At 50.5% G+C, this 27,338-nt stretch overlaps 1 protein-coding gene across 1 annotated transcript; it reads right to left on the bottom strand.

Annotated features, from left to right (window-relative positions):
• Positions 1–13,664: 13,664 nt before the first annotated feature.
• On the bottom strand, positions 13,665–26,022 carry SSC4D (scavenger receptor cysteine rich family member with 4 domains). The gene is made up of 10 exons (XM_023555872.2): positions 25,564–26,022; positions 23,903–23,938; positions 23,344–23,649; positions 22,654–22,731; positions 21,241–21,555; positions 19,696–19,773; positions 19,056–19,127; positions 18,641–18,952; positions 17,788–17,865; positions 13,665–17,131 (listed from the first exon to the last, which is right to left on the bottom strand). Exons 1-10 carry the CDS (start codon positions 25,760–25,762, stop codon positions 16,815–16,817), a joined length of 1,791 nt encoding a protein of 596 aa, XP_023411640.1. The 5' UTR covers positions 25,763–26,022; the 3' UTR covers positions 13,665–16,814.
• Between the last annotated feature and the right edge of the window lie 1,316 nt (positions 26,023–27,338).

The following is a 27,338-nucleotide window of genomic DNA, read 5'->3' as shown; positions in this document are numbered from 1 at the left end:
AGACTGATTGTATGAGGTAGAGGTCAGATACATACCTCTACTCTCCAACCTTTTTACAAATTCTGACACCGGCCGTCCCTCCCATGACACTCTCTACTTCTCTTCTGGGTTCAATAATTTGTTGCAATGGCCACACAGACTCACAGACCACACTTGCAGTTAAGTGGATTATTAAGGAAGTAACAGGGTACAACCTGAGCTCAGGAAGTGTGAAGGACAAGTCTCCATTCTTCAGTGCAGGCAGGGGTGGATTACCCAATAAGCAAGGTAAGCACAGGCTTACTTGTGTTTCCTTACTAATCTGCAGTGAACAATTTCACATGTGAAATTGTAAGCCCATGCTTACCTTGCTCACTGGGTAATCTGTCCCCGTTAAATTTGAAAAGAGGCTTTGATTCTGTAGAAAGGTGCTACGGGGTTGGGCAGGACAGATGCCAAGGACACCTACAAGGAGATTCTCTGATGTGATGAAAAAATGTGCTTACCTTGCCTAGTGATAACCTGCCCTCAAGTGCCCGATAGCTTTCTCAGCGCCTCTCAGTTATTCAGCCCACCTCTCAGCCCGCTGGGAACAAGCTCTCTTAGCCCCCCTCAGGACAGGCTCCTCTTGGCCCCACCACCTGTCACCGCCCCTTCCAGGTCTGTTGCCCTCCTCAGTGTTGCGGGTTACAGCCTCTCTGATCCGTTTAAGAGGTTCCTTGCCTTCTCTCTCTCTCCCTCCCTTCCTCTTTCTCTCTTCCCCTCTCTCATTCCCACTCCCTCTTCCTCTGCTGCTTCCTCCTGTTCTCTTCCTGCTTCTTTCTGTCTCTAAAATCTCTGTGGTACTGGCTTCTTAAATGCCCAACTTCTTGTCAATATCAAGGCATGGTCCTTCCACAGGGCCACAAATTGATGAGTTTCTTTTTTGGTAGGCCACAGACATTTCATTTGGATAGTAGGCCACACCTCACCTTATTTGCATAGTCTATTGACCAATTCCCTGCAAGGTATACACCAGTCACAGGGCAGGCTACAGCCCAGGACCAGACAAAAAGTATCAGAAAGAAGTTGATTATAGTTTACACAGGAAATGTCAATCAACCCAGACAAAAGTAACAAACCCTTTGGAGTAGAAAACTAGGGCAAAGGTAACTCCTCAGGGCTTAGCGGGAAAATCTCCCAAGCTATTTTTCCAAAGAACCAAGGCAAAAGGCTAGATAAAGGAACTCATTTCAACACAGTGGCTGATGGGGATGGTCTCATTCTCCCAGACAGGGCAGGTTTGAGGGAAAGATGGTGGGTTCACTTTGGGAAGTGCCGAGTGCGACAGGATATCCAGGTGGGATACCCAGGATGTTCAACTGGGATGCCCAGTTTGGGGCTGGAAATAGAAATTCTGGTTCTCAGTGGAAGGTGGCATTCTGGGCCCCAGAAGAGTATAAATGAGAAGGGGGCAAGGCCAGCAACGATGGAGGGACCACTTGGGAGAGCAGGGGAAGACAAGAACCAGGAGTCCATGTGTCACAGAGGTCAAAGGAGGATGGGGCCCATGGTGCCCTACAGTGCGAAATGCCCCAGAAAAGTCATATAAGGAGAGAAAGAAGGCCTTTTCCCGAGTTAGGGCATCTTGGTTAACCTTGGCAAGTTCAATTCTGGTGGAGCCCAATTATAGTGAGTTCAGGATGGCAGCAGGGAGAGAGGTAAGAAATTAAGATTTGGAGACAAGTGTTTTTGAGTAATTTAATGGTCAGCTGAAGGAGAGAGAAATTAATACTTGCTGGTGGCTCAAGGAAGGGGGGTAGGTTGATGAGGCTGGAAGAGGCCTGGGATTGTTTAAATGCTCAGGGGAAGGCACCTGGAGAGAGAGAGGTTGGAGGGATAGAGGGTGGGGGTAAAGGGATGGTGGATGAATTGAGGCAGGGGAAGTCAGGAGCACTGCAGAAGGGGTCAGCTGAGATGGAAGGTGGGTGGAATGGGCCTTGGGGTGAAGAGCAGGGAGGTTCCTGGGAATCTCCTTCTCTGAGAAGTGGAAGCTGAAGTCATCTGCTGAGTCATGGGGAGGAGGAGGGGAAGAGGCTGGAGAAAAGCACTGAAGGTTTGAGGAGACTCTGAAGAGGGTGGGGAGTGAGCCAGGGAAGGACTGGCCATGCCAGGACCAGCTGGGTCTTGACACCATGTGGAGAGGCCCCATCTGCACAGCCCTGTGGTTTTCTCCAGTAGCCCTCAGCAGCATGGGCCAGGAGCTGAGAAAGTCGAGGTCAGACCACACAGAGCAGGCCGTGGTCAGCTGTGGCCAAGAGACCATGGGTTAGGGAGCACAATATAGCGCAATATAGTACAGGGATTAGCCAAGGACCAGGCCAGGTGGGGAAGGAAGAGAGGCCAGGAGAGGGTAGAGGGCTGGAGGCCCCCGGGACACTGAAGAACAGGTGAGGGGAGAGGAATGGAGTCGGGATGCCAGAGGATCAGGGGAATGGGGTGTTGTAGTCTGGGTAGTCCAAGACCCACAGAAAGCCCTGGGGAATGGGTGGCTGACAGATTGGGATTGAGACCCAGGGTTGAAGATGTTACCCTGAGAGGCTCTGGTGAAGGATGCTGTGTCCTGTGGATGCTGAATTCCCCCAGGATAAGGCTGGGCCTGGGGAAAGAGAAAAACTGCAACAGGGGCCAACTCCCCCCAGAATGCAGGACCAGGCCTTTTGGACAAAGAGACAGTTCACAGAACTGCAAGGCATTTGCCCAAGGCATTTGGAAGGAGTGGCATGGCAGGCAGTAGCATGGAGACCTCCATGCCTTTCAGTTCTGCCGGGCACAGAGGCCCTGCCACCCTGGTATCTTGCCCCATAACTCTGATCTCTGGGCCAGCACTTCCATCTCTGTAAAATGGGGATAATTTGGGCCTCTTGGGCTTCATAATGAGTGAATAGGAAGCCAAGGGCTTGAACAAATTGGAGCATGACTATGGTATTCTCTGTAATTTTTGTATCCACTGAGTCATAGAGGTGGCTGAGAAGGGGCACATGGCAGAGTGGAGATAACTGTGATTCCTAGGGGCCGGATGTCCTGGGGTTACTCCTGGGACAGGGAAAAGGCCAAGGACGAAGCCCTGAGGTGGACAAAAAGATAGAGATGAGAAAACAGTAATGGCAGAGAGACAGACACATAGTAATGGAGACACAGATCCAGAGAGAGAGAAACAGACAAGGATCCTGACAGAGAGACAGACAGGAAGAAAGACTGTATGAGACAGAGACAGGGAGAGAAGGTGCTGAGCAAACTGGCCAGGCTCCCAAGACTCATCCCAGACGCCGCTGGGCTGGACCCAATCAGGGCAAGATGGATGGCTCCTCTGGGAAGGCAGAGGCTGCCAGGACAGTCAGCTGGGCCATCTCTTCCATTTCTACAACCTGCTGCAGAAAGCCCAGCCCAGTGGCCCTGTTTCCCCATAGGCAAACCGAGGAGTGTCCATTGAGGACTTCCTCAAGGGCATGAGGTAGTTGAAGGGGACTGCTTTGGAGGCATAGACCCCACTTCTGCTTCTCACTAGCTGTGAGACTCAGGCAACCATTGAGCTTTTCATAGTCTTTATTCTCATTTGTAAAATGGGAACAACTACCCCAATCCTCAGTGATTCTGACATGTTTTCACCTGCCCCATATAGATATGGACCTGGGTAAGACTAGGAATGGGGGGGTAAGTGCATCCTTCAGGTCCAACAAGAACGTGGAGTGAACGAATACCTCCTGTACCCAGAACTCTTTGGGAATAGTTTCAAAAGTCTGGCTGAGCAGTTTGAGCTGAGAGTGGGAGTCAGGAAGTAGATTTTGATCCCAGCTCTCAGGGTTGCACACTGATAAAGAGCCTACTAATTAAGTGTACTTATCTCCACTGTCTCAAATCCCAGCACTGAGCCCTTACGCTGGGTGTCAAGCCCACCCAAACAAGGAGGGGTGGGTGTGTTTTATTGCTGTCGTCTGACCATTCAAGGGGTAGGCTGAGGGCTAAATACTCTCCATTGCCAGGCTGGAAGAGACCCTCCTCATCACCAAGTCCACCCAAAACCTGGCCTCATTCTGCCTCTCCTTAGTTCGTTAGCCCAGTCATTCATTCAAATGTTGAGTGAGGTGAGACAAATAATGACATATGACGAGAGGGTGAGACTAGGGTGCTGGGATAGGACGTAGAGGACAACTCCTCATCACCACTTACTGAAATTCATGGCCTTCAACCACAGCTTAAATGATTCATCCTCCAGAAGGCTTCCCAGAACTTCCACATTTGAGGCCCACAACACTTCTCCAGAGGAATATATATGCATTTTAATCCTTATATACTGTCTCCTCTTTGGGGGCAGCCGAGCCCAGATCCCATTCATCTCTGTATCCCACAGAGCCCAGCACGGTAGCAGGTGATCAGAGTTCAGTGAATATGTATTAGTTGTGTATCACTGAACCTCAATGGAGTTCAATGCGTACATAATAGTTTCCATGTTTGAGCCTCAGTTTCCTCATTTGTAAAGTAGGTGTGATGGTTAAGGTTGTGTGTCAACTTGGCTGGGCCATGATTCTCAGTGGTTTGGCAGTTATGTAATGATGTAGCTTGGCAGTTATGTAATGATGTAATTATCCTCCATTTTGTGATATAATGTAATCACTTCCATGATGTGATGTGATGTGATGTGATGTGATGTGATGTGATGTGATGTGATGTGATGTGATGTGATGTGATGTGATGTGATGTGATGTGATGTGATGTGATGTGATGTGATGTGATCAGCCAATCGGTTGTAAGGGGAGTTTCCTCGGGGGCTGTGGCCTGCATCCAATATATATGGATGTTCTGGCAAAGCTCGCTGGCTTTTGCTTGCTCTGGATCCTGCATTAGCTCATCATCTGACCTCTGGTTCTTGAGACTTGAGCCAACAGCCTGTTGTATTGCCTGCCAATTTTAAGATTTGTCGGCCTCTGCAGCCTGTAAGCCAGCAGCCTGCTGTCTTACCTGAAGATCTTGGGTTCCTCAGCCCCTGTAGCTATGTGAGTCAGGAGAAGCCTCCAACCTGATGCCTGACTCACAGACTTGGGACTTGCCAGCCTCTACAACCACGTGAGCCATTTCCTTGAGATAAATCTCTCTCTCTCTTCGTATATATATATAAAATCCAAACCCATTGCTATCAAGTCAATTCCAACTCATAGTGACCCTATAGGACAGAGTAGAACTGCCCCATTGGGTTTCCAAGGAGTGGCTGGTGGATTTGAACTGCCAACCTTTTGGTTAGCAGCCAAGCTGTTAACTACCACTCCACTAGGGTTCCATAGATATATGAGCTTCGCTGGTTTTACTTCTCTAGAGAACCCAGCCTAAGACAGCAGGGATAATGATTTTTACTTCCCAGCATGGCCAGGTGGATCAAATGGGACACTGCATGTGAAGTCCCCTGGCAAGCTGGAGGCTGCAAAGCTCTGTACAGACTTTGGCTGTTACTAATAATAGAGGAATCTTGAGGCCAGACCTGGACTCAGGCAGGCCAAGAGCATGTGTCCCTCATACTGAGACTTCTCCTGTGTGAGAGTGATGGAGGGGACTCTTTGAGTGTGACACAATCCCAATGTGGACAGCCAGACTGCAGCAAGAGGGAAAGCCAGTGGGAGCCTGGATACCTGGGTTCCAAATCTGCCTCTAGCTCAGGGTGGCTGACCTTGGGCAGGCCAGTCCCTATTCTGAGCATCACTTCCTCTACCTACCAACTGGGAATAGTAATCTCTGCTGGCTGGAAGCAAAGTGATGAGGCAAGTCCTGGGGAGAGAAGAATGTGTAGGAACCCCCATGTCAGTGTCCAAATACTGAGCAGTTGTGGGGTCACAGGAAGCTTTGCACCAACCCCTCTGCAGACATCACCCTTCCCTTTCTATCCCCTGACTGGGAGACTGGTACATAATTTCTGATCTGGAATGGTGCTCAAATCTTTGTTGAATGAATGAGTGAATAAATGAACAAATAAATAAATGGGGCCCTAGCGAGGGATCTCCAATCCAAGACTCCTGCAGCATTAGAGCCCTCTTTGGACAGGTCAACAGTTCATCCTCTGCTCACCATCTCTACCAGTACCACCAACACTGTCGAAACCATCATCATCTAGACCCTGCATTACTGCAACAGTCTACAAACTGCTTCCCCTGCTTCCTATCTTACTGCCCTACTGCCTCTTCTCCAGGAAACCCCGGTGGTGCAGTGGTTAAGAGCTATGGCTGCTAACCAAAAGGTGGGCAGTTCAGTCTACCAGGCGCTCCTTGGAAACCCTATGGGGCAGTTCAACTGTGTCCTTTAGGGTCACTATGAGTTAAAATCAACTTGACAGCAACAGGTTTGGTTTTTTGTTTTTAATCTCTTCTCCGCAGACTACCCAGAGTGATTTTCTAAAAAATACAAATCTCTCCTCTCCTTAAAACCCTCTGGTTAGCTTCCTAGGTACCAGTACCAGTTGTCATTGAGTTGACTCCATGTGTGTCAAAATAGAACTGTGCTCCGTAGGGTTTTCAGTGCCTGATTTTACAGAAGTAGATTGCCAGGCCTTTCTTCTGAGGTGCTTCTGGGTGGACCTGAACCTCCAACCTTAAGTACCCTCAGGATGAATTCTATAAACCTTAACGAGGCCTGTAAGGCTCTCCTCCAGTCTCAATCCACAATCCCTTGAACCTCAGTTCCAGCCACGTGATTCTTATTCCATTCCTCCAAGAAAGCCAGGTTCTCTTTCACCTCATTAAAAGTTGCTTTCTTTCCAAAGCTTTCTCTGGACCCTCTCTAAAGACTAAGTTAGAGGCCTCTGCAACCTGCTCCTGATTTAGTACTTTGCTCTTTCACCTAACTGTCATCAGGCTTTGGCATACCACTGGTCTGTCTATAAAAGCAAGGACCTGCTTTGCCCTGTGATTTGCCTTTCTACCCCCGCCTGGCACAAGGTAGGGGCTCAAATACTCATTGAGTAGCTGAGTGAGTAGAAGGAGAAGGGCTGCAATGAGTCTTTGAGAATAAGATATAAGCGCAAACCAACCAAGAAACATGAGGAGCAGGGGCTGGGTGCGTGGGTAGAGAGAAAGGCAGGGCCAGGGTGGAAGACAAGGTTCAGGCCTTGTCCATGAGCTGTAGAAGCAACACCCAGAAGAGCACCCGGCGTGGCTGGCTCAGAGTGCTGAGATCCAGAGGCCACCCTCCCCGCCTTGCCAACATTTCAGAGATCCTCAGGCTCAGATACTCAGTGTGACCCCGAACAGTGGCATCACTAGGAGAGTTCGGGGAATGCAGACTGCACTGGGTGACAACGTCAGAGGGGGTGACACCAAAATGACTGTAAAATTTTTGTGGAGTGTTTCAGCAGAAATTTATTATTTTTTTATAAAAATATCCCTGTAATTATAACAACGAAAACATTTTTTTGTAAGCCCAGCTTACATGTGTCAATATACCTACAAGGCTACAACTCTATGCTAATTTATTTTTTGAACCTCCTAATGTCCTCCTGTCAGAGCTGTCATTATTACCCACTTACAATGATGCTTGGAATCACATGGGTTCATCTGCACTGGCTACTACCACAGGCTGCTGTTTTCATTGCTGCCACTGTTTTTATATTAGCTGATTTTATCAAATTTGCTGGTGTTTTAGCTACAATATTGTGGTAATTAGTATTTGCGAACCTTTTTTTTATCAATAACTTGTTTGAGAATGAAGTAGTAAAGGAAAAAACCCTTTGCCATCAAGTTGATTCTGACTCATAGGGACCCTATATACGGGACAAAGTAGAACTGTCCTGTGGAGTTTCCAAAGACCTTTCCTTAGCAGCCGAGCTCTTAACCACTGCACCACCAAGGCTCCAATTAAAGGAAAAAAACCAAAGAGCAAACCCTTTGCCGTGGAGTTGATTCCAACACATACCGACCCTATAGGACAGACTAGAACCGCCACATAGCGTTTCCAGGGAGTGGCTGGTGCATTCAAACCGCTGACCTTTCCGTTAGCAGCCTGAGCTCTTAGCCACTTCGCCACCACGGCTCCAATTAAATGAAAGAGAGTGATATACAGGATTTACAATCTAGGAATAACATTAATACAAATAACATTACTAAGGATTCTGGGTGGTCTGGTGCAGGAGTTCCATGGGGGGGAGGGGCGGGTGTCACTAACCCTAAAGACCACTGACTCCAACCCCCATGCCTTTGCTTGGGTGACTTCTTCCACCTGGATGAGGGTAAACTCAGTCCAGTGCGCACGTCTGCGAGTGCCCGGGCCTGCCTCTAATTCCAGTTTTATCGAAAACTGGCTTTTCAATTTTAACGGGCCTTTCTGGGGTAAAGACCTCTCTGAAGACAAAAGTAAAGATCCCAGCCCAGGCAAGGGTGTCAGGCGGTGGTGGCGTCAAACTGCGAGTGGTCGCACAGACTACAAAGGGTTGGCCTTTGGTCCGGGCTCTTGGGGGCCTTTCCCGACTCTTCCTTCTTGTCCCCGCATAGGCCACACCAGGGCTACGCGCCCAAGGGACCGTCCAGCAGTCCAGCCAGCCCCGCCCTGGACGCTCCCAGAGGCTCCGAGGGGCGCGGCGGGAATGGGGTGATTGGAGCGGAGGCGGGGCCGCCTTCCTATGCCCTCGGGCCCGCCCACCCGCGCTCTGAAGCCCGCTGTGATGGGCTGTGGCTGTCCCAGCCCCTCCAATCAGGAGGCGGCCGTGGGGCCAGGGGCGGAGACTCAGTTTTCACACGGGGAGGGCTATTACTCCCCTTCTCCCATCGCCGCAGCAGCGTGGAGAGGCAGTGACTCAGCAGGAAGGCGCGCCCGGGCTGTAAGGGCCGAGCCACACCTCCCGCCCTCCCCACCCGCGCCACTGAGCTGGGGGTGGGGTGGGCGAGGGGCGGTTTCAGAGCTGAGATGGGAGTACTTAGTTGCTTACCCTGATCTTTTTGGGTGACCCAGGAAAGCCCCCGACCCTTCTCTGGCCCTTAGATTCTGTTCTGTCCTGTAGATAAGGATAAACACTTCGCGGGGCGCTAATGAGGCAAGATAGTACGAGTTAGCAGAAAGAGCGCGGGGCTTTGGAGCCTGTCTGACAGTCCCAGGTGCGAATCCCCGATTTACTAGCTGGGTGACCCTGGCTGGTCCCTCAACCTCTCAGGCGCTTTATCATTGAGATGGAAAGAATGATTTAACTTCAATCTGTCAGGTTTGTAGTGACAGTGAAATGAGAGGGGAAACCAAACGACTTAGTTTCATACGTGGCTGCAGAATGCCAATTAGGAGAGACAGCTTTGATTAGCCAAACAAAAGGACAATTTTGGGAAGCCTCAAGGCTAGACTGTAGACCTGACAGCTAGACAGTTACGCATAAGAAATAGGCAGGAACCCAATTTAAAAATGGACAAAGAATTTGAATAGACATTTCTCCAAAAAAGATATACGAATGGCCAATAAGCACATGAAAAGATGTTCAATATCGTTAGTAATTAGAGATAAAACAAAAATTCAAACCCATGGCCATTGAGTCGATTCCGACTCATAGACTCATAGCAACCCTATAGGATGGAGTAGAACTGCCCCATAGTTTCCAAAGAGCAGCTGGTGGATTCGAACTGCCAACCTTTTGGTTAGCAGCCAAGGTCTTATCCACTGTGCTGCTAGGGCTCCACAATTAGGGATTAGGGAAATGCAAACCAAAACCACTGAGATAGGATTTTGCCCATACTGTTTTTGGATGGAAAATCCTGGCGGCATAGTGGTTAATGCTATGGCTGCTAACCAAAAGGTCAGCAGTCTGAATCCACCAGGCGCTCCTTGGAAACCCTATGGGGCAATTCTACTCTGTCTTGTAGGGTCACAATGAGCCAGAATCAACTTGATGACAACGAGTTTGGTTTTTGCTGTTGGATCCTGTGGAGTTGATTTTTGAGTCATGGTGACCTCATGGGACAGAGTAGAACTGCCCCATAGGGTTTTTTTGGCTGTAATATTTAAGGGAGCAAATCGCCTGGTCTTTCCCCTGTGGGGCCCCTGGGTGGGTTCAAACCACCAACTTTTCGGTTGGCAGCCGAGTGCTTAACTGTTGCACCACCAGGGATTCTTTCACCCCCCACTGTAATCAGAAAGACAGATATTAACAATTATTGGTGAGGACGTGGAGAAATGTTTTGGGACTTTCATACATTGCTGATGAGAATGTAGAATGGTGCAGCCATTGTGGAAATATTTGACGAAAAGTTAAACATAGAGTTACCATGTTGTTGTTGTTAGTTGCATATGACCTAGCAGTTTCACTCCTAGGTATATACCCAAGAGAACTGAAGACATGTTCACACAGAATCTGGTATAGGAATATTCACAGCAGTATTATTCATAATAGCCCAAAAGTGAAAACAACCCAAGTGCCCATCAGCTGATGAATGGATAGACAAAATGTGGTATATCCATACAGTGGAATATTATTTAGCCATAAAAAGGAATGAAATGCTGATACATGCTAAGACATTGTTTCAGTTATCTACTGCTGCTATAACATAAATACCACAAGTGGGTGGCTTTAACAAACAAATTTATTTTCTCACAGTCAGGAGGCTAGAAGTCCAAATTCAGGGCACTAGCTCTAGGGGAAGGCTTTCTCTCTCTGTTGGCTCTGGGGGAAGGTCCTTGTCCCTTTTCAGCTTCTGTTTCTTGGTTCCTTGGAGATCTCATGTGGCATGGCATCTGTCTTCCCCGATCTGTGCTTTTTTCGCTGCTTGCTTTATCTGCTCTTTTATATCTCAAAAGAGACTAATGTAAAACATGCCCTACATTAGTACTGCCTCATTAACACAATTAAGAAAACCGTATTCCCAAATGAGATTGTAACCACAGAAATAGTAAGATTTACAACACATATTTTGGGGGGACACAATTACATCCATAACAACATGAACTTTGAAAACATTAGGTTAAGTAAAAGAAGCCAGACACAAAAGGCCACATATTGTATGATTCCATTTCTATGAAATGTCCAGAATAGGCAAATTCATAGAGACAGAAAGTAAATTAGTGGTTGCCAGGGGCTGGGGGGAGAAGTGAATGGGGAGTGCGTGCTAATGAATATGGGATTTTGGGGGGGAGGGTGTTGAAATGTTCTGGTATTAGATAATGGCGATGGTTGTACAACTCCGTGAATATACTAAAAACAATGAGTTGTATACTTTATGGTATGTTGAACTTCATGGTATGTGAATTATAGCTCAATAGAACAACTATTTTTAAAAAAAGGGAGAGAAAGAAATGAGCAAGAATGTGGGAGGTCAGAGAGCTTTTCAAGCTAGGGAGAAGAAGGAAGGGGGTTGTAGGACAGATGGAAAGTCCTGGCACTGGGGTAAGCTGTTAGGACTAAACCAAACAAAACCAGCTGCCATGGAGTTGATAGCAACCCTATAGGACGAAGTAGAACTGTCCCACAGGGTTTCCAAGGAGCACCTGGTAGATTCAAACTGCTGACCTTTTGGTTTGCAGCTGAGCTCTTAACCAGTGCACCACCAGGGCTCCCTGTTAGGGCTAGAGCAGAGAAAATCAGTGCAAATTCTCTGGGAATGTGTATGTGGGTGTGTGGTGAAGGTGGTGGTGTAGGGACATGTGTGGAAATACACTAAAACAAAAACCAAACCCATTGCCACTGAGTCAATTCCAACTCATAATGACCTTTTAAAAACAGGGATATCTAGTTTTCAATTTTCAGTCGTTTGTTGGGCACTTGCTTCAAACTATCAGCCACATGTGCTACATGCCCAGCCTGGAATTGGTGGTTCCTTGGGAACGAAGGGCTTAGTGAGCAGGAAAGAAGAGGATCATGCAGGAGACAAAAGCAGATGGGAGATCTAGAAATCACCAGAAGTCAGGGGGGGTTAGCAGAATCAAAGCTCCCTAAGAAATCCTGAGGATGCTGGGTACCCTACCTTAAAGGGAGGTACCTGGCTAGGGTTTTTTAATTAAAACTTAAAGGTGCACTCAGCGAGTTGAAGATGGAGGAGATCTTCAGGAGGCTGACATTTGGAATACCTGTATCACTCAATCACCAATGAATTCCCATCGCCTTTAAGACTAAAACTCCTCCCTGTGCCCTAGGCCCTGCATAGTCTGGCCCTTACCAGCTTTTCTGACCTCCACTCAGCAAGCTCCTCTTTGCTCCAATCACAATGCTCCCCTCTGGTCTTTCTGCAGATCTGGGCTCAGTCCCCACCAAAGGACCTGGAACAGTCCTCCCCAAACTTTCTCTTGGCCAGCTTCCTTTCAGAAACCATGGTGGCATAGTGGTTAAGTGCTATAGCTGTTAACCAAAAGGTCAGCAGTTCAAATCCACCAGGCAGTCCTTGGAAACTCTATGGTGCAGTTCTACTCTGTCCTATAGGGTTGCTATGAGTTGGAATCGACTCGACAGCTATGGGCTTGGCTAGCTCCCTTTCACCTGCTCAGGCTCGGCTCAAGCCCCACTTCCTGAGAGGCCTCCCCTTGCCACCTACTCCCTACCATATCACCCTGCTTTTTTTCTTTACAGCACTAATTACTAGCTCAAACTATCTTGTCTATTTATTTGTTCAATGGCTTATCATCTTTTTTTTTTATCATCAGTCTGCTCCTCTTGAAGGTAATCTCCATGTCATGCACACAGGAACCTGGTCAAGATCACTTGCTCTGTGGCTCCAGAGCCCAGCACGGTGTTCAGCTGAGTATGTAGGCACTCAAGAAATATTTGCTCATGTCCTCCATTCACTCAGCAAATATTATTTGAGCACCTACTATGTGAGAGGCCCTGTGCACAAAGTTGGGCACAATAGATACAGCCCCAATCCTCAAAGTCCTTCTGGGCTAGTGGCAGATACAGCCAACCAGCAGTCTGATGACATGCAGGGGCTATATGCTGTCACTGTGGAGGTGTAGGGTGCAATGGGGGCCGCTAGTCCAGACCTGGAGAGGGGTGTTTATGAAGGCCTTCTGGAGAAAATGAAAGCTGAGACTTGAGGCTAAAGAAGAGTTGGCTAAAGGGAAGGAGGGAAGAGGGTGACGAATGAATATTCCAGGCAGAGAGAACAGAGTGTGCAGAGGCCCCATGGGAAGAAAGCCCAGACATTAGAGAAATTGCAAGTGGTTTCAGCCTGGCTAGATCCTGGCAGCAAATGTCCTGGGATGATGCTGAAAACATAGGCAGAGCCAGCCTGTGCAGGATCTTGTAAACTGAGCTAAGGAGCTGAGGAAGAGCACTGGAGAGCCGTGGGTGGAAGGAGTTTAAGTGGAGATGCAGCCTTATCAGACTTGTAAACATAAGAAAGCTCACCGTAGGTATTGTGTAGGGAGTGGGTCAGAGTCAGGGAGACAGTGAAGAGACTATGGTGAGAAATGGGGGGATGGAGAGAATGGGCAGATTCAAGAAGGGTTTGGGAGATAGAACCAATAGGATTTAGTAATTGAGTAGTTGTTGGGGGTGGGGGTTGTTGAGGACAACACCCAGGTTTCTGGCTTAGCCAGTGGTTGGTAGTGCTACTTACCAAACAGGGAAACTCAGGTTCGGGGTTAAGGAACAAAGTTTTGAGTGGAACAGGCTGATTTCAGGAGAGAGTAGGGCACTCAAGTCAGTATTGAGTTTCTTAAGGGCAAAAGCCCTGTCTCATCTATCTGTGTGTTCTCAGTCCCAGCTGGATCTGCCACATAGAGGGGTAGCCAAAGTTTGCTGAATCAAACAGTGAAGAGAAGCAGCCTTAATAACTGGCTAGAAGGCAGGTTTCAGGTAAGCTTCACAAGACAGAGAAGAATTTGGGAGTCTGGGTGTCTCAGCTGGGTGGGCTAGGTATTACTGCTCTAATAACCACCCCAAATCGCAATGGTTTACAACAACGAAGGTTGCCTCCTCACTCACGCTCTACGCCCATCTTAAGTCAGCGGAGGCTTTGCCCCAGGTGATCCTCCCTCAGGAACACAGGCTGATGGAGCCGCTAGCATCTGGAACATTATTGGTCACCTTGACAGGGGAAGGGAACTTGGTGAGTCACGCACCAGTCTTTGAAGACTTCTGCCTGGGAGGATACTCCCACTCACATTTCAACAGCCAAAGCATATCATATGGCCATGCCACATGTTATGGATTGAACTGTGTCTCCTGAAAAGATATGTTGAAGTCCTAACCCCTGTATCTGTGAATAGAACCTTATCTGGAAATAGGGTCTTAGAAAATGTTATCAGTTAGGGCGAGTCCTAATCCAATATGAGTGGTGTCCTTATAAATGAGAAGAGACACAGACACAGAGATACAGAGGGAAGATGACCATGTCATCTGCTGAGGCAGAGATTAATCTACAAGTCAAGTAATGCTAACCATTACCAAGGATCGCTGGCCATTGCCACAAGCTAGGAGAGGCATGGAACAGATTCTCCTTCAGACTCCTAACCTCCAGAATTGTGAGGCAATACATTTCTGTTCTTATAAGCCACCCAATTTGTGGTACTTCCTTACAGCACCAGGAACGAGGAGACCTGGAAATGTTGGTGAACAGTATTAATGGGCATCAAGGATCTTAGAGATTTTAGTGCCAGTTCAATTAGGCAAACTTGGACAAATCATTTCCCTTCTCCGAGCCTCAGTTTTCCTTGTCCGTAAAAAAGGAAAACAATATTTCCCTCACACAGCTGCTGTGAGGATCAATTGAGAGAATGTTGACGAAAATACTTTCTTTAGATCGAGAAAGAGGAGTCCAGAGTTTCGGAAACTGTGATATTGCTGAGAAAAGGGAGGGCCACACTGAAACGTGTGTGTGGTGGGGTGGCTGTGACCATGCGCCGAGCTGAATCTGTGAGTGTGCTGGGGCTGCAGGGTGGCTAGAACACCCCTGTTCCTCTAACTCCCTGTATCCTTAGGCCTTGTCACACCTTTTATTTCTGCAGCCCTAATCTCTCTAGTGACACAGTGGGTATCAGAGAATTCCCTGACAGATGGAGATAGGGTCCACCTCAGTCCCTGGCAGGGAGCTAGGACTCAGATTTGGATCCTGTGGTAGGTAGAAATATGGCCCCCTAAAGATGTCCACGTCCTAATCCCTGGAACCTGTGAATATGTTACCCTACGTGGCTAAAGTGATACTGCATTTTTGCTTAAATTAAGGACCTTAAGACGGGAGATTATCCTAGATTACCCAGGTGGGCCTAGTGTGCCAGGTAATCACAAACCAAAAAATAAATAAATAAAAAGCCATTGCCATTGAGTCTATCCTGACTCACAGCGACCTTATAGGACAGAATAGAATTGTCCCATAGGGTTTCCAAGGAGTGGCTGGTGGATTTGAACTGCCAACATTTGGTTCGCAGCCAAAAACTCTTAACCACTGCGCCACCAGGGCTCCAGGTAATCACAAGGGTCCTTACAAGATTGAAAGGGGAGGCAGAAGAGTCAGAGGAGATGTGATGACAGATTTAGAGGTGGGAGTGATGCTACTGGTGACTGGAAGGAGGCCAGGAGCCAAAGAATGAGCCTCTAAAAGCTGGAAAAAGCAAGGAGAGAGATTCTCCCCTGTCTCCATGGGGAACCATCTCTGCTGACATTGTGAACTTAGCCCAGTGAGACCCACTGTAGACTTCTGACCTCAAGAAATGAAAGATAATACATCTGTGTTGTTTTAAGCCACTAAGTCTTTGGCAATTTCTTACAAGAGCCATAGACATAGCCTGTGGTCTTGACACTGGACAGTTGAAACTAGCAAGTCACCTATCCTGGGGCTGAAAGAGATGTTTTTGGAAAGATCGCTTACTTCTCTCTGGCTGGAGCGGAGCGGAGCGGAGCAGAGCAGAGCAGAGCAGATCTGTTTGATACCTAAGGCCAGTCCTTGGGGAAGCCCCTATTAGCTCTTCCTTATCTAATTTTCTGCCTCCAGAATTTTTTCTCCTCTAGTGACTTCATCACCTCACTATGTGACTTTGAGCCAGCCCCTTCCTTTGGCTGGGCCTTGGTGTCTGTCTACATAAAATGAAAGAGGGAATGAGCTACAGGCCACTCTAGGGGCCTCCCAGGCCTGACACTGTGAGTCAGCAATTCCAGGATGTGCTAGGCCTGCTGAGATCACCCTGGTGATGCTCTTGAACTACCTTCCATCCCTAAGCCAGTTTCCTCCAGGGAATGCCCGATGCCACATATAATGCCCAAACACTGACTTCAGTTTAAAGACAGGGAGGACAATGCTTTATTGACCTTGGCACTGAGGAATGGGTGGCTACAGGCCCCCAGAGTTCTTTGCTACTGCAAAGTGGAGGCTCTCTGGTGGGGGCAGCATAAGTGGATCTAGCTGCAGGAAGGGGCCACTGTCCCTGCTTTGGCCCCCTTAGTCCCCTTGTCCAGCCAAGCACCATCTGAGCCCAGGCCCTCATGGAACGGGGCAGGGCAAAGAGCTGCGGGCTTCTCTGCCTTCCCTATTTTTGGGGGTCCCAAGATGGGGGAGGGATATAGAGATTCCCCCTTTACAGACAGCCCCTGAGCCTCCTGGGCCTGGGTCCAGGAAGAAAGGGTCAAGGGTGCCCCACCAGAGAGAAGGAGTTAGGAGTCATTTCCTTTGCCCCATTTTCCATTCGGGTTGAGCAGAATCTGGGAGCTTTCATTGAATTGGGCCCACAATAGCTGATGACAGGCTGAGGTCACACAAGTTGATGGGGATAGAACCAGGCTCCCCCACACATCAGCACAGTCTGGGCAGGCTCTCTCCCCAGCAGGGAGAGAGGGGCAGAGTGCAGGAGGAGGGCTTCCTGGGAGAGGAGGGGCAGGCCACAGCAGAGTCCCAGAAGAGGTGGTCTGCAGAGCCGCTGGGTCACGACAGCCGGCACAGGACACTGGCATCCTCGCTGTGGTCACAGTTGTGGGCATCCCAGCGGATGTGAGAGCAGAGTAGCAGGATGCTCTCATCCCCGCGGCACTTGACATTGTCCAGGAGGATAGGCCCTCGGCCTGGGCCAAAGTGGGCCTCGCCAGGGGCCGCCAGGGCCTCGCCACAGCCCAGCTGGCGGCACAGGACACCGGCTGCCCGAAGGTCCCAGGCATCATCGCAGACAGTGCCCCACCGCTGCCCTAGGAAAAGCTCCACACGTCCCTCACATCTGTGGGCGCCGCTGGACAGACGCAGATGCCCTGTGTGGGAGAAGGTGTAGGGCTGGAAGGGGCTGGGCCAGGCCAGGCCACTCCTAGGCTAGATCAAGTAATGGTAGGTAGAGTAGGCAAAGGGCAGTGGTCTGAGACACAGAACTGCCCTCAAAGCTGCTGTGAGGGCAGACCAATGAGACTAAAGAAGGATAGCATCAGCCCAGACTCAAACTCCAATGACTGGAAGGGTACAATGATTGTACCCAGTATGTGTGGGGTACTTCATGTTTGCTCTGTCCTTAGTTCTCTGTTTGAAATTACAACACCTCAACCCCAGGCCAGCTCATTGGAGACTGTCATTATGTCTCATTGTGTCCCCTGAAGGTCATCACCTCCCACTCCTACACACACACACACACCATAGACTGAATTCTTTCACTGATCTCAGGACAAGATCTCCAACCCCTCATTTTGATCCTACCTCTAGAGACTCTCTAGAAAGCTCTAGCTTAAAGCCCACCTCTCTTTTTCTGGACACCATACCCCTGATAATGAGGCCTGAGACCAGTACAAAAGGACAAGGATTCAGGACCCGGTGCAAATCTGCAGAGCTGTAAACCCCCAGGCTGTGACCTCCCTCAATCCAAGCCCTTCCTATCCCAATCGATGCCCCCACCTCACTCCTGGGGCCTCTAGGCACCTACCGTCCCTGGGCCGAGGAGTGGGCACCTGGGTGGTCTCAGAGCCATCCTGCTGGACCTGCAGTCCCAGCTCCTCTGGGCCTGGCTCAGCCAAGGGCAGAGAGAAAGAAGTGGTAGTCACATTGGGTACCATGTTCCTTGGGGCCAGGTAATCTACCCTCCCGAAGGAAGCTTGTTCTGGGGACAGAAAGGACTTCATAGGATTCTGCACTGCTCCCCACCTCTTGAATCCGAAACGGGGGTTTTGCTTCTTTAGCCCTGGAGCTCAAAGCAGAACCTTTGAAGCCTAGCCCTTTGTGGCCAAGGCTATGGAGGGGCGCACGGAATGAGTGTGAAGATCTCAATTCCAACACCAATCAGTGAACAGAAACATTTTAAAAACTCGTGTCACCCCTTTCCATTGACTTGTCCCAAAAGTCAGGCGCTCCCTGAAGTCTGACTAACTTTGCCAACTAGAGCTTGACCGGTCCTTGACTCAGCAAACAGCAACAACACTCCGACCCAACCCCCCACAAACTCTTACAGACGTTACACTGTTATCTCACCAGGCCTGGCTTTAGGCCTCACTCCCCGGCTGCCTCCGAGCCCAGCGCCCCACCCAGGTCCCACCCGACTCCGGCACTGCAGAGGGAGGCCCTTTCCGACCCCGCCCGGCCCCGCCCGGCGCCGCCCGGCGCCACCCGGCCCCCCCCGTTCGCGCAGCCGCAGAGCGCGCCGCCGGTAGGACTCCGCCTTTCCCTGCGGAGTGTGCGTCCTCACGTCCTCACGTCCACACGTCCTCACGCGCGGCCCCGCCCATCCCTCGGCTCCTGCCCTGCCCCGCCCGCGCCGCAGTGCACGCCTGCGCGTGCCTCACCTACGCAGAGCGCGCCCGCATCCTCATGGTGGCCGCAGTTGTGCTGGCCCCAGCCCAGGTGGAAGCAGTCGTTCAGGTGGGCTTCGGTGCCGGCGCAGCCCACGTTGTCCAGCAGCACCGGGCCGCGGCCGTAGCCGAAGTGGCCGAGGCCCGTGGCGCCGAGCGCGGGCCCGCAACCCGCCTCACGACAGGCCACACGCGCGTCCGCGAAGTCCCAGTCATCGTCACACACGGTGCCCCAGCCCCCGGCGTAGAGCACCTCCACGCGGCCGCGGCACGGGCCCGGGCCGCCCACCAGCCGCAGCCGCCCGCCTGCGGGGCGCAGAGACCCGCGGCCAGAGGGGCTGCTGGCTCCCAAAGCCCCGGCCCCCCTTTTACCCCCCCTCCCCGGTGGCACCCCGACTCCGCCACTTACTTTTCTTCCCCGCGGCCCAGGCACTTGTGAGCAGTGCGGTCTCCCTGGAAGGCTGGGCCCCAGCTCCGGTAGCTGCGGAGACAAGGCGTCTAGAACGTTTGAAGGGGACAAGGAGGCCAACTTGCCTGAAGCAGAACACAGGGGCCTTTCTTGTACCAGACGCACCCCACACTCAACCTCAACCCCAGAGTCACCATGTTGTCCTGCCTGGAGTGGGGTCGTCAGGAAACTTAACTGGAATGAATTGAATCCTAATTCCGGGCATTAATTTCAATCCCAGTTATTATTCCAGTCCTATTGCCAAACGCAGGTCTCCCCTTGATTCAGCCCTTTTTCTCAAACCCCATCACAAGGCCTCTCAATTTTCAGTCTCAGCACCAACTCAAATTTTAATTCAAAGCTTTAAAGAAATGTCTGAATACCCACCCAACTTTCTAGAGCTCTGTGGATTTCATCCTTGCTCTGTCTGTTGATCTGTTCTTTTGCCCACCTCTTTACCATCTGGCTAAAACCCTGGCCTGGTACATTAGGGCCCCCTGACCTTGGTCTGCATTTCCAAGTTCTGGAGCAGCTGACTCAATTCCCAGCCCCACCCATCTTGCCCTCACCACTCTACCCCTGGAGGGCTGCACTTCCTTACCCAATGGCTCTGTGTGCCCAGCCCAGTCCTCTCTTGTGGCTGAGGGCAGCGGTACTGCCAGAGTGGGGGGACCCAGCACTAGAGCAGGAGAGGAGGGAAGGATCAGAGGCCAGTCTGGTTCCCCCTCAGCCATTGGGCTTTTGGGGAGGATGGGAGGGCCTCCTTGGAAAAGACAACAGATTTCACTTCCAGGGAGGGGCCCAGCCCCAGCTGGGGTCCAAGGAGATCTGCCTAGCTTTGAATTTACTTGTGCTGCACAAATGTACAATGCTTCACAGTTTAAGAAGGCTTTCACAGACATGCTTTCATTTCTCTTCAGTGTTTTCATTCGGCATTGTGTCATGGGACACATTGTTCTCAGCATGTGTCCCATTCTGAAACCCAGGACATGGAGATACAGAAGGCCTTACCTGCCAGGGAGGGACATCTGCAGTCTTGAGAAGTTTGCAGGACAAGCCTCATTATCAAGAGTCTTGTTCATGAACAAGACATTGTTATTATATGTATATATTTTTAAATAGTGCTAGAAAGGGCAAGGGGTATGCCCAATGCCATGCAGTGAGGTTAGCCAAGGCACCACCCTGTGACGATGGATAAGCCTGTGCCTTTCTGGGCCTCAGCTTTCCCACCTGTAAACTGGGAATAATGAGCTAGGAGGAATCATGGGCAAGCCCTTAATATCTTCTAGAGTGAAGTCCACCTGAGAACTGACATTATTGGCCCTATTATTCCTACTTGTTGAAAAAATTTCCCACAAATGGAGAGGGGCCAGGTGGGGAGGAAATAATAGCGCATCAGGGTTACAGAGGACTGTGTTCCTGTTTTGGAGACATACCTGGCTTACATGTCACAGACTTATTAAGTATTTCTAAGCCAATACTATTGTTATTTTAATCTGAAGTAGTATTCAATGAAGAGTACTGGGAGATTGCTAGGTACTTCTGGAGTTTTGGTAGGGCAAAATTGCAGTATTGTCACAGTTGTAGAGTGTACCACAAGAAGTAGTGGGATATTGTGGGGAGTACTGTAATAATTGGAAACCCTGGTGGCGTCGTGGTTTAGTGCTACCGGTGCTAACCAAAAGGTCGGCAGTTCAAATCCACCAGGTGCTCCTTGGAAACTATGGGGCAGTTCAAATCTGCCCTATAAGGTAGCTATGAGCTGAACTCCATGGCAACGGTTTTTTTTTTTTTTTTTTGGTATTGTAATATTCTGAGGCACTTCTAGAGCAGCATTGAGATATTAAAAGTAAATTTTGGGTTTTCCTAGGAAGCAGCAAACCCGTTGCCATGGAGTCGATTCCATCTCACAGAGATCCTACAGACAGGGTAGAACTGCCCCATACGGTTTCCAAGGAGTGGGTGGTGGCGAACTGCCGACCTTTCGGTTAGCAACAGCAGCTCTCAACCACTGCGCCACCAGGGCACCCAAAAGCCCCCCAACCCCCGTCCTGACACCTCTTCACCTCCTCTAGCTGTCAGGGCTAGCCCCAAGGGCCGCGGCCCCGCCCCGCCCCGAGGCCCCGCCCCGCCCCCAAATCCGCACCTGCGCAGAGCGCGCCGGCGTCCTCGTGATGCCCGCAGTTGTGCACTCCCCAGCCCAGACTCTGGCAGGCTGCTAGGCGGGGCTCGCTTCCTTCGCAGTGCACGTTGTCCAGCATGATGTGCCCAGTGCCGTAGCCGAAGAAGGCGTTGGTGGTGGCGGCCAGAGCCGTCCCGCAGCCCAGCTGACGGCACACCACCGCGGCGTCCGGCAGCCCCCAGTCGTCGTCGCACACGGTGCCCCACAGGCCGCCATGCAGGATCTCCACTCGGCCCTGACATGGGCCTGTGCCCCCGACCAGGCGCACACTGCCCTCACCTGGTGAGGGAGGGCAGGGGGCATCTCCCACAGAGCTCGGCCTCCCTCCAGAAGTGCGTCTGAACAGCCACTCACCCAGGGTGCTCCAAGCCCTCCGCATATCCACAGTTCCCGGTGCCCCAGGACCTAAAACTCAGGGGGATCTGCTCCCCCTCTTAGCCCTAGTGCCCTGCCTCCTCGCAGTCCAGATTGGGGGTGGTTTGTGGGATCACAGGACAGGTCAGTTGATTGTGTCACTCCCTGCCTAAAGCCAACCCTCCCTCGTCCAGCGTGTGCCGCTTTATCGTTTACCACTGCCTGGTGGAAACCCTGGTGGCGTAGTGGTTAGGTGCTTGCTATGGCTGCTAAGGAAAGGGTCGGCAGTTCGAATCCGCCAGGCACTAATTGGAAACTCTATGGGGCAGTTCTACTCTGTCCTGTAGGGTCGCTATGAGTATCGACTCGACGGTGGGTTTGGTTTTTTTTTTTTTGGATGTAAGCTCCGTCACTGCTCAAGGTCCAGCTCCAACAGTCCTTCCTCCATGAAGCTCCCTAATCTCCTCCTAATAGATGGGACCCTCTTCCTTCTCCAGGTTTTCTTGCCTCTTTATCTGTCCCTCTTGTGGGGCACTTTTCATTTTCTTCTACATCATCATTTTTGGACCCAATTTACCCATTGGAAACCCTGGTGGCGTAGTTGGTTAAGTGCTATGGTTGCTAACCAAAAGGTCGGCAGTTCAAATCCCCCAGGTGCTCCTTGGAAACCCTATGGGGCAGTTCTACCCATTGCTGTCAGGTTGATTCCGGCCCTATCTGACTCTCCATTAGACTAAGCTCCAGCCCCCACACCTACCTCTCCAACGTTTTGCTGACTTTATTTTTAATCCTCCCACAGAGTGATTGTATCCTTATTTCTCTATCCAGACTGTGAGCTGCCCGAGGGGCTACAGAGGGTCAGGGTAGGGTGGGGGAATGACCAAGTTTGCCCATTTGTAATTCCTCTCTTTCCACTGCCTAAGGTTGGACCCTCCCTGGATCTATCTCCAAAGACCCAGGCAGTCCCCCTCATTACTCTTATCTCCAAAGACCCAGGTAGTCCCCCGCATTACTCTTACTTACCTTTCCCATTCTGGGAGGCTGTGGGGACAGCTCTGCTGGTTAACATTTTCCTTATTGGGGGCTGCGTGGGCAAGAACTCTGAGAAGGAAGCAGGGCGGAAGGGAGGAAGATCCATGGATCTTTCTGGTCTCCATCCTCACACCTATAGGGTGTGTGAGGGGCAGGGACACGGACCCCTAAGGCTCTGGCCACACAAAGGGTCAAAGCCAGGAACTCTGAGTCCTGAGCACTTCTAACGCAGTAGTTCTTAAAACAGCATCAGCATCACTTGGGGGACTTGTTAAATGTGCACATTCCCAGGTGCCACCCCAGACTTAGTAAATCAGAAACTCTAGGGATGGGGCTGTAATCTGTGTTTTTGCAAGCCTTTCGGGTGGTTCTCTTGAAATCTAGAACCATTGCTCTCAAGGTCAAAACCTCTCAAGTTTTCCCTGCAGAGCTTAAGGCCAGTGTGGCCCCAATCACCTGGTTTTAAAAATGGGAAAGGGGGTCTACTGGGCAATCGAAGCCATGCATGGAAGCGGTGATGCTGGTTTTCTTTCAGCATAAGGTCACGCTGACACCCGTGCAGCCCCTGGCCCGGTCTTCTGCATGAAACAGGATTACCACTGGGAAGTCCCTTCATTTATCTAGCCTGCAGCCCTGCTGCCTCCCACAGTCTGCCCTCCCAAGACTCAGGCCTCTGCTCACCATCACACAGAACAGCCACGTCCTCGTAGTGAAAACAATTGTGGACGCCCCAGCCCCGGCTGCCGCATTCACTCAGCGCAGCTTCCTGCCCGTGGCACTCCACGTTGTCCAGCAGGATGGGACCCCAGCCCTGGCCAAAGGCTAAGGGCCGGGGCACCGGCAGCGCCAGGCCGCAGCCCAGCTGGCGACACACCACATTGGCGTCCACCACGTCCCAGTCGTCGTCGCAGACACTGCCCCAGGAGCCACTATGCAGGACCTCCAGGCGCCCCCGGCAGCGACTCGGGCCCCCCACCAGCCTCAGCTCTGTGGAGAGGGTAGAGCTGGCAGTAGGGGGATCACTGGGCCCAACCTAGGGGTTGCCCACCTTGCTGTGAAGCTGTGGGAGACTTGGGATCAGTCCTTCTTGGCCTGATTTCTCCCTTGTGTAAAAAGGGAAGGCCGGAGCAATCCCTTTGAGGTGGGGGCCTCTAGAGTAATGCAGGGCTTGTTAGTCTCTCCTTGACATCTTCTGAGAGTCTGAGTGAGGGGGTCAGGGAGGGAGGGCAGGGGCACCTACCTGGAAAGGGCAGTGGAGTGGGCTGTAGGGCGCTAGCTGAAACAGAGTGAGGAAGACCATTGGTGCCTCTGCCGTCTACGAGAAAGGGCTGCCAGCCTCAGGAACACAGCACTGCCCCCGCACAATGGTCCTCACCATCATCCCCCTCCTTTTTGACTCTACTACCCCTGCTTCTCAGAAGCTCCATCATCTCTTTCCTTGCCTGTCCCCATCAGCCTCGCTGCCTCACATCTTTTCCATTGGTCCACCGGCAGCCCCAGAAAGGTGTGTCTCAAACACAGATCTGCTTATCTTACCCCACTTCTAAATCGTTAATGCTGCCGGTGCCTGCAGGATAAAGTCCTGGCCCTGGAGTCTTCTCCACAAAGCATCCTAGTGTCTTCTGACCAGCTTCCCCTTACTTAACCTCCCATCAGTCTACCGCACCTTATCTCCTCTGCTTGGACTGCCCTGCTGGCTAACCTGGCTCATTCCAGCCCTGCCCACCCTTCAAGACCTGGCTCAGAACCCCTTCTTCTAGCCCTCAGCTGGAAGTGCTTTCTACTTGGGAGAGTTGCCTGGGCACCATGTATGTGCCCCTTTCAGGGCCTCTGCCTGGTGAGGTGGGCATACCTATCTCACCTGTGTCCCGCAGGGCCCCCTGCTCACAGCTGATTACTCAGCAGGTGCTCGGGTACCCAAAAAACCCAAACCCACTGCCATCGAGTCGATCCTGACTCATAGTGACCCTACAGGACAGGGTAGAACTGCCCCGTAGAGTTTCCAAGAAGTGCCTGGTGGATTTGAACTGCCGACCTTTTGTTTAGCAGCCATAGCACTTAACCACTACGCCACCTCCACCAGGGTTTCTGGATGCTCAGTAGCTCCACCTTAAAGCTTTGTGCTTCACTGTGATTTCCTCCCAAAGAGTCCTTCTGCATGAGCTATCACATAGATGCATGCCAGGCACTGTGCTTATTGCTTTATGTGCTTTGCCTCACTTAATCAGTGGGACAATTTATAAGGATGGGGAAACTTCAGGTATAGTGAGGTTCTCCAACTTGCTCAAGGCGACAGAGCAGATAAAGGCTACAGCTGGGATTCCAACCCAGACAGTCACGGTCTTATTCACACACAATTCTGAGCACTTGGCCTGAGAGGGGAGGTGGGGAAGAAAAATGGGGACTCTGGCCTAGCACACAAAAATTTAAAGCTGGGTAACTGCCCCTTATTGTGCATAGGGTATTAGAGTTCTCAGACACTTTCACACATATTACCTCATTGACTCCTTACAACTACCCTCTGAGGCACATACTAGTGTACCCATTTCATAGGTGAAGAAACTGAGACACTGTTTCTTCTTTCTCAAGGTCAGGTAGTCTAGGTCATTTGATTCCATCTATCTTCCCAGCTGCCTCTCAAACAGCCACTGGTGAGCCCATTCTCTTTCTCTCTTTCCAGTGGTCCCTAACTACCCACACTCTGTATATTTAGCCCTCGCCTGTAGCACTGAGTCCCCCAACCTCAGACCCTCAGCTTTCATCAACCCTGGGCAGAGATCAGAGCTGGAAAGAACATTGCAAACCAGCTCATCCACAACCCACCTCCCACCATAATTTTATAGCTGGGAAAACTGAGAGCCAGAAAAGGGGAGAGTCAAAGATTGGGGTGAAAGCACTCACCCAGTGGCAGGAGGAGGAAGAAGGACAGGGCTGGGGGAAGGGGTGAAGGGGCAGTGCTTCCATCTCCTGGCCTCCACCCCCTGCTCTTCTCAACTGGCTGGGGACCAATTCTCATCTCTGTTTCCTTGTGTGTCCAGCCAGTAGATGGCCTTTCAGATGGTCCCATCAAGGGGCCGTGGAGAAGACACAGATGGAACATCTGGAATTAAAGATCCCCAAGACATTACTTCGGGCTGGAGGGGGGCAGTGAAAGCTTCAGGGGGAAGTGACATTTCCACTTGAGTTTGGTGTTCTGAGTACAGACCACAGCATGGGCAACAGCTTGGAGCTGAGAAAGACAGGAGCATGTATGGAAACTAATGGGGAGTTGGATTTGGCTGGAGCAACAACCAAAAACCAGTTGCTGTTGTGTTAATTCTGACTCATGATGACCCTGTGCGTGTCACAGTAGAACTCTACCGATAGAGTTTTCAATGGCTGATTTTTCGGAAGTAGATCACCAGGTGCCTCTGGGTGGACTTGAACCTCCAACCTTTTGGTTAGCAGCTGAAAGTGTAAACTATATGCACCACCCAGGGACCCCTGGAAAGAGTATGTGAAATCAAGAAGCAGAAACGAGGTTGGGGAGTTGACTGGGCCCAAACGATGACAGACCCGTGCAGCTGTGCTGAGGGCTCAGCGTTCATCCTCCAGGGTGGCATATGCCAAAGCTTGGCAACCCATATAATTTTAGGGGGAAACATAGATCTGTTTATGTTACCCCACTGCTAACTTCCTTAGCCGTACCCACAGGTACTATCCCAGAGTCGTAGCTGCAGAGCCTTCTCTTCAAAGCCCTCTAGTATCTTCTGATCAGCCTCACCTTACATTTTAATCTCCCATGTGGTGGCAACCCAGATAATTTTAGGGGAATATAGATAATATTGATGGCACTGGGGTTTGGGGTATAGACAATATAGTTATTGCTTTAATTTCATTGGTTTTCTTTTTTTTTAATGCATAAAAAACCCCAGTGCCGTCGAGTTGATTTCGACTCATAGCGACCCTATAGAACAGAGTAGAACTATCCCATAGAGTTTCCAAGGAGCGCCTGGCAGATTCGAACTGCTGACCCTTTGGTTGGCAGTTGTAGCACTTAACCACTACGCCACCAGGGTTTCCTTTTTATGTATAGTGGCTTCTGTTTATAGCAAGGCAGCATTTTGTTCTGTTGTGTGTGGGGTTGCCATGAGTCGGAGCCAATTTGATGGCAACTAACAACAACAATTTACAGGAAAAGATTCTGGTTTTCCGTTTCTTGGAACAGTATAAAGTTTCCCTTTAAAATTAAAGTCAAAAGACATGAGTCAGTTTAAAGAAAAATATTAAGAAAATTGTAGTTCACGTGGCTGGAAAATAGTAAAGGGCTGGGGGATTAATGCTATTTGAAATATTCTCCCCTTTTGGTGTGGGAAGCCCTTGAAGAGTCTCTGGGTAGCACAGATAGCTAAGCACTCGACTATTAACCAAAAGGTTACTGGTTTGAACCCACCCAGAGGCGCCCCAGAAGACAGACTTGGTGATCTGTTTCCAAAAGGTCACAGCTCTGAAATCCCTATGGAACAGCTCTACTCTGGGATCGCCGTGAGTTGGAATCAACTCAGTGACAACAAACAGCAACAACACTGAAGTATACATACGGAAAAGCATATACATCTGAAGTGTAGAGCTCAGTGAACATTCACACTGTGTACCCAGCACCCTAGAAGCCCCCCATGTTCTCTTTTCTTGAAGAC

This window comes from Loxodonta africana, chromosome 12, assembly GCF_030014295.1.
Source record: "Loxodonta africana isolate mLoxAfr1 chromosome 12, mLoxAfr1.hap2, whole genome shotgun sequence".
Lineage (NCBI taxonomy): Eukaryota > Metazoa > Chordata > Mammalia > Proboscidea > Elephantidae > Loxodonta > Loxodonta africana.
This window is presented reverse-complemented; position numbering and strand designations above follow the sequence as displayed.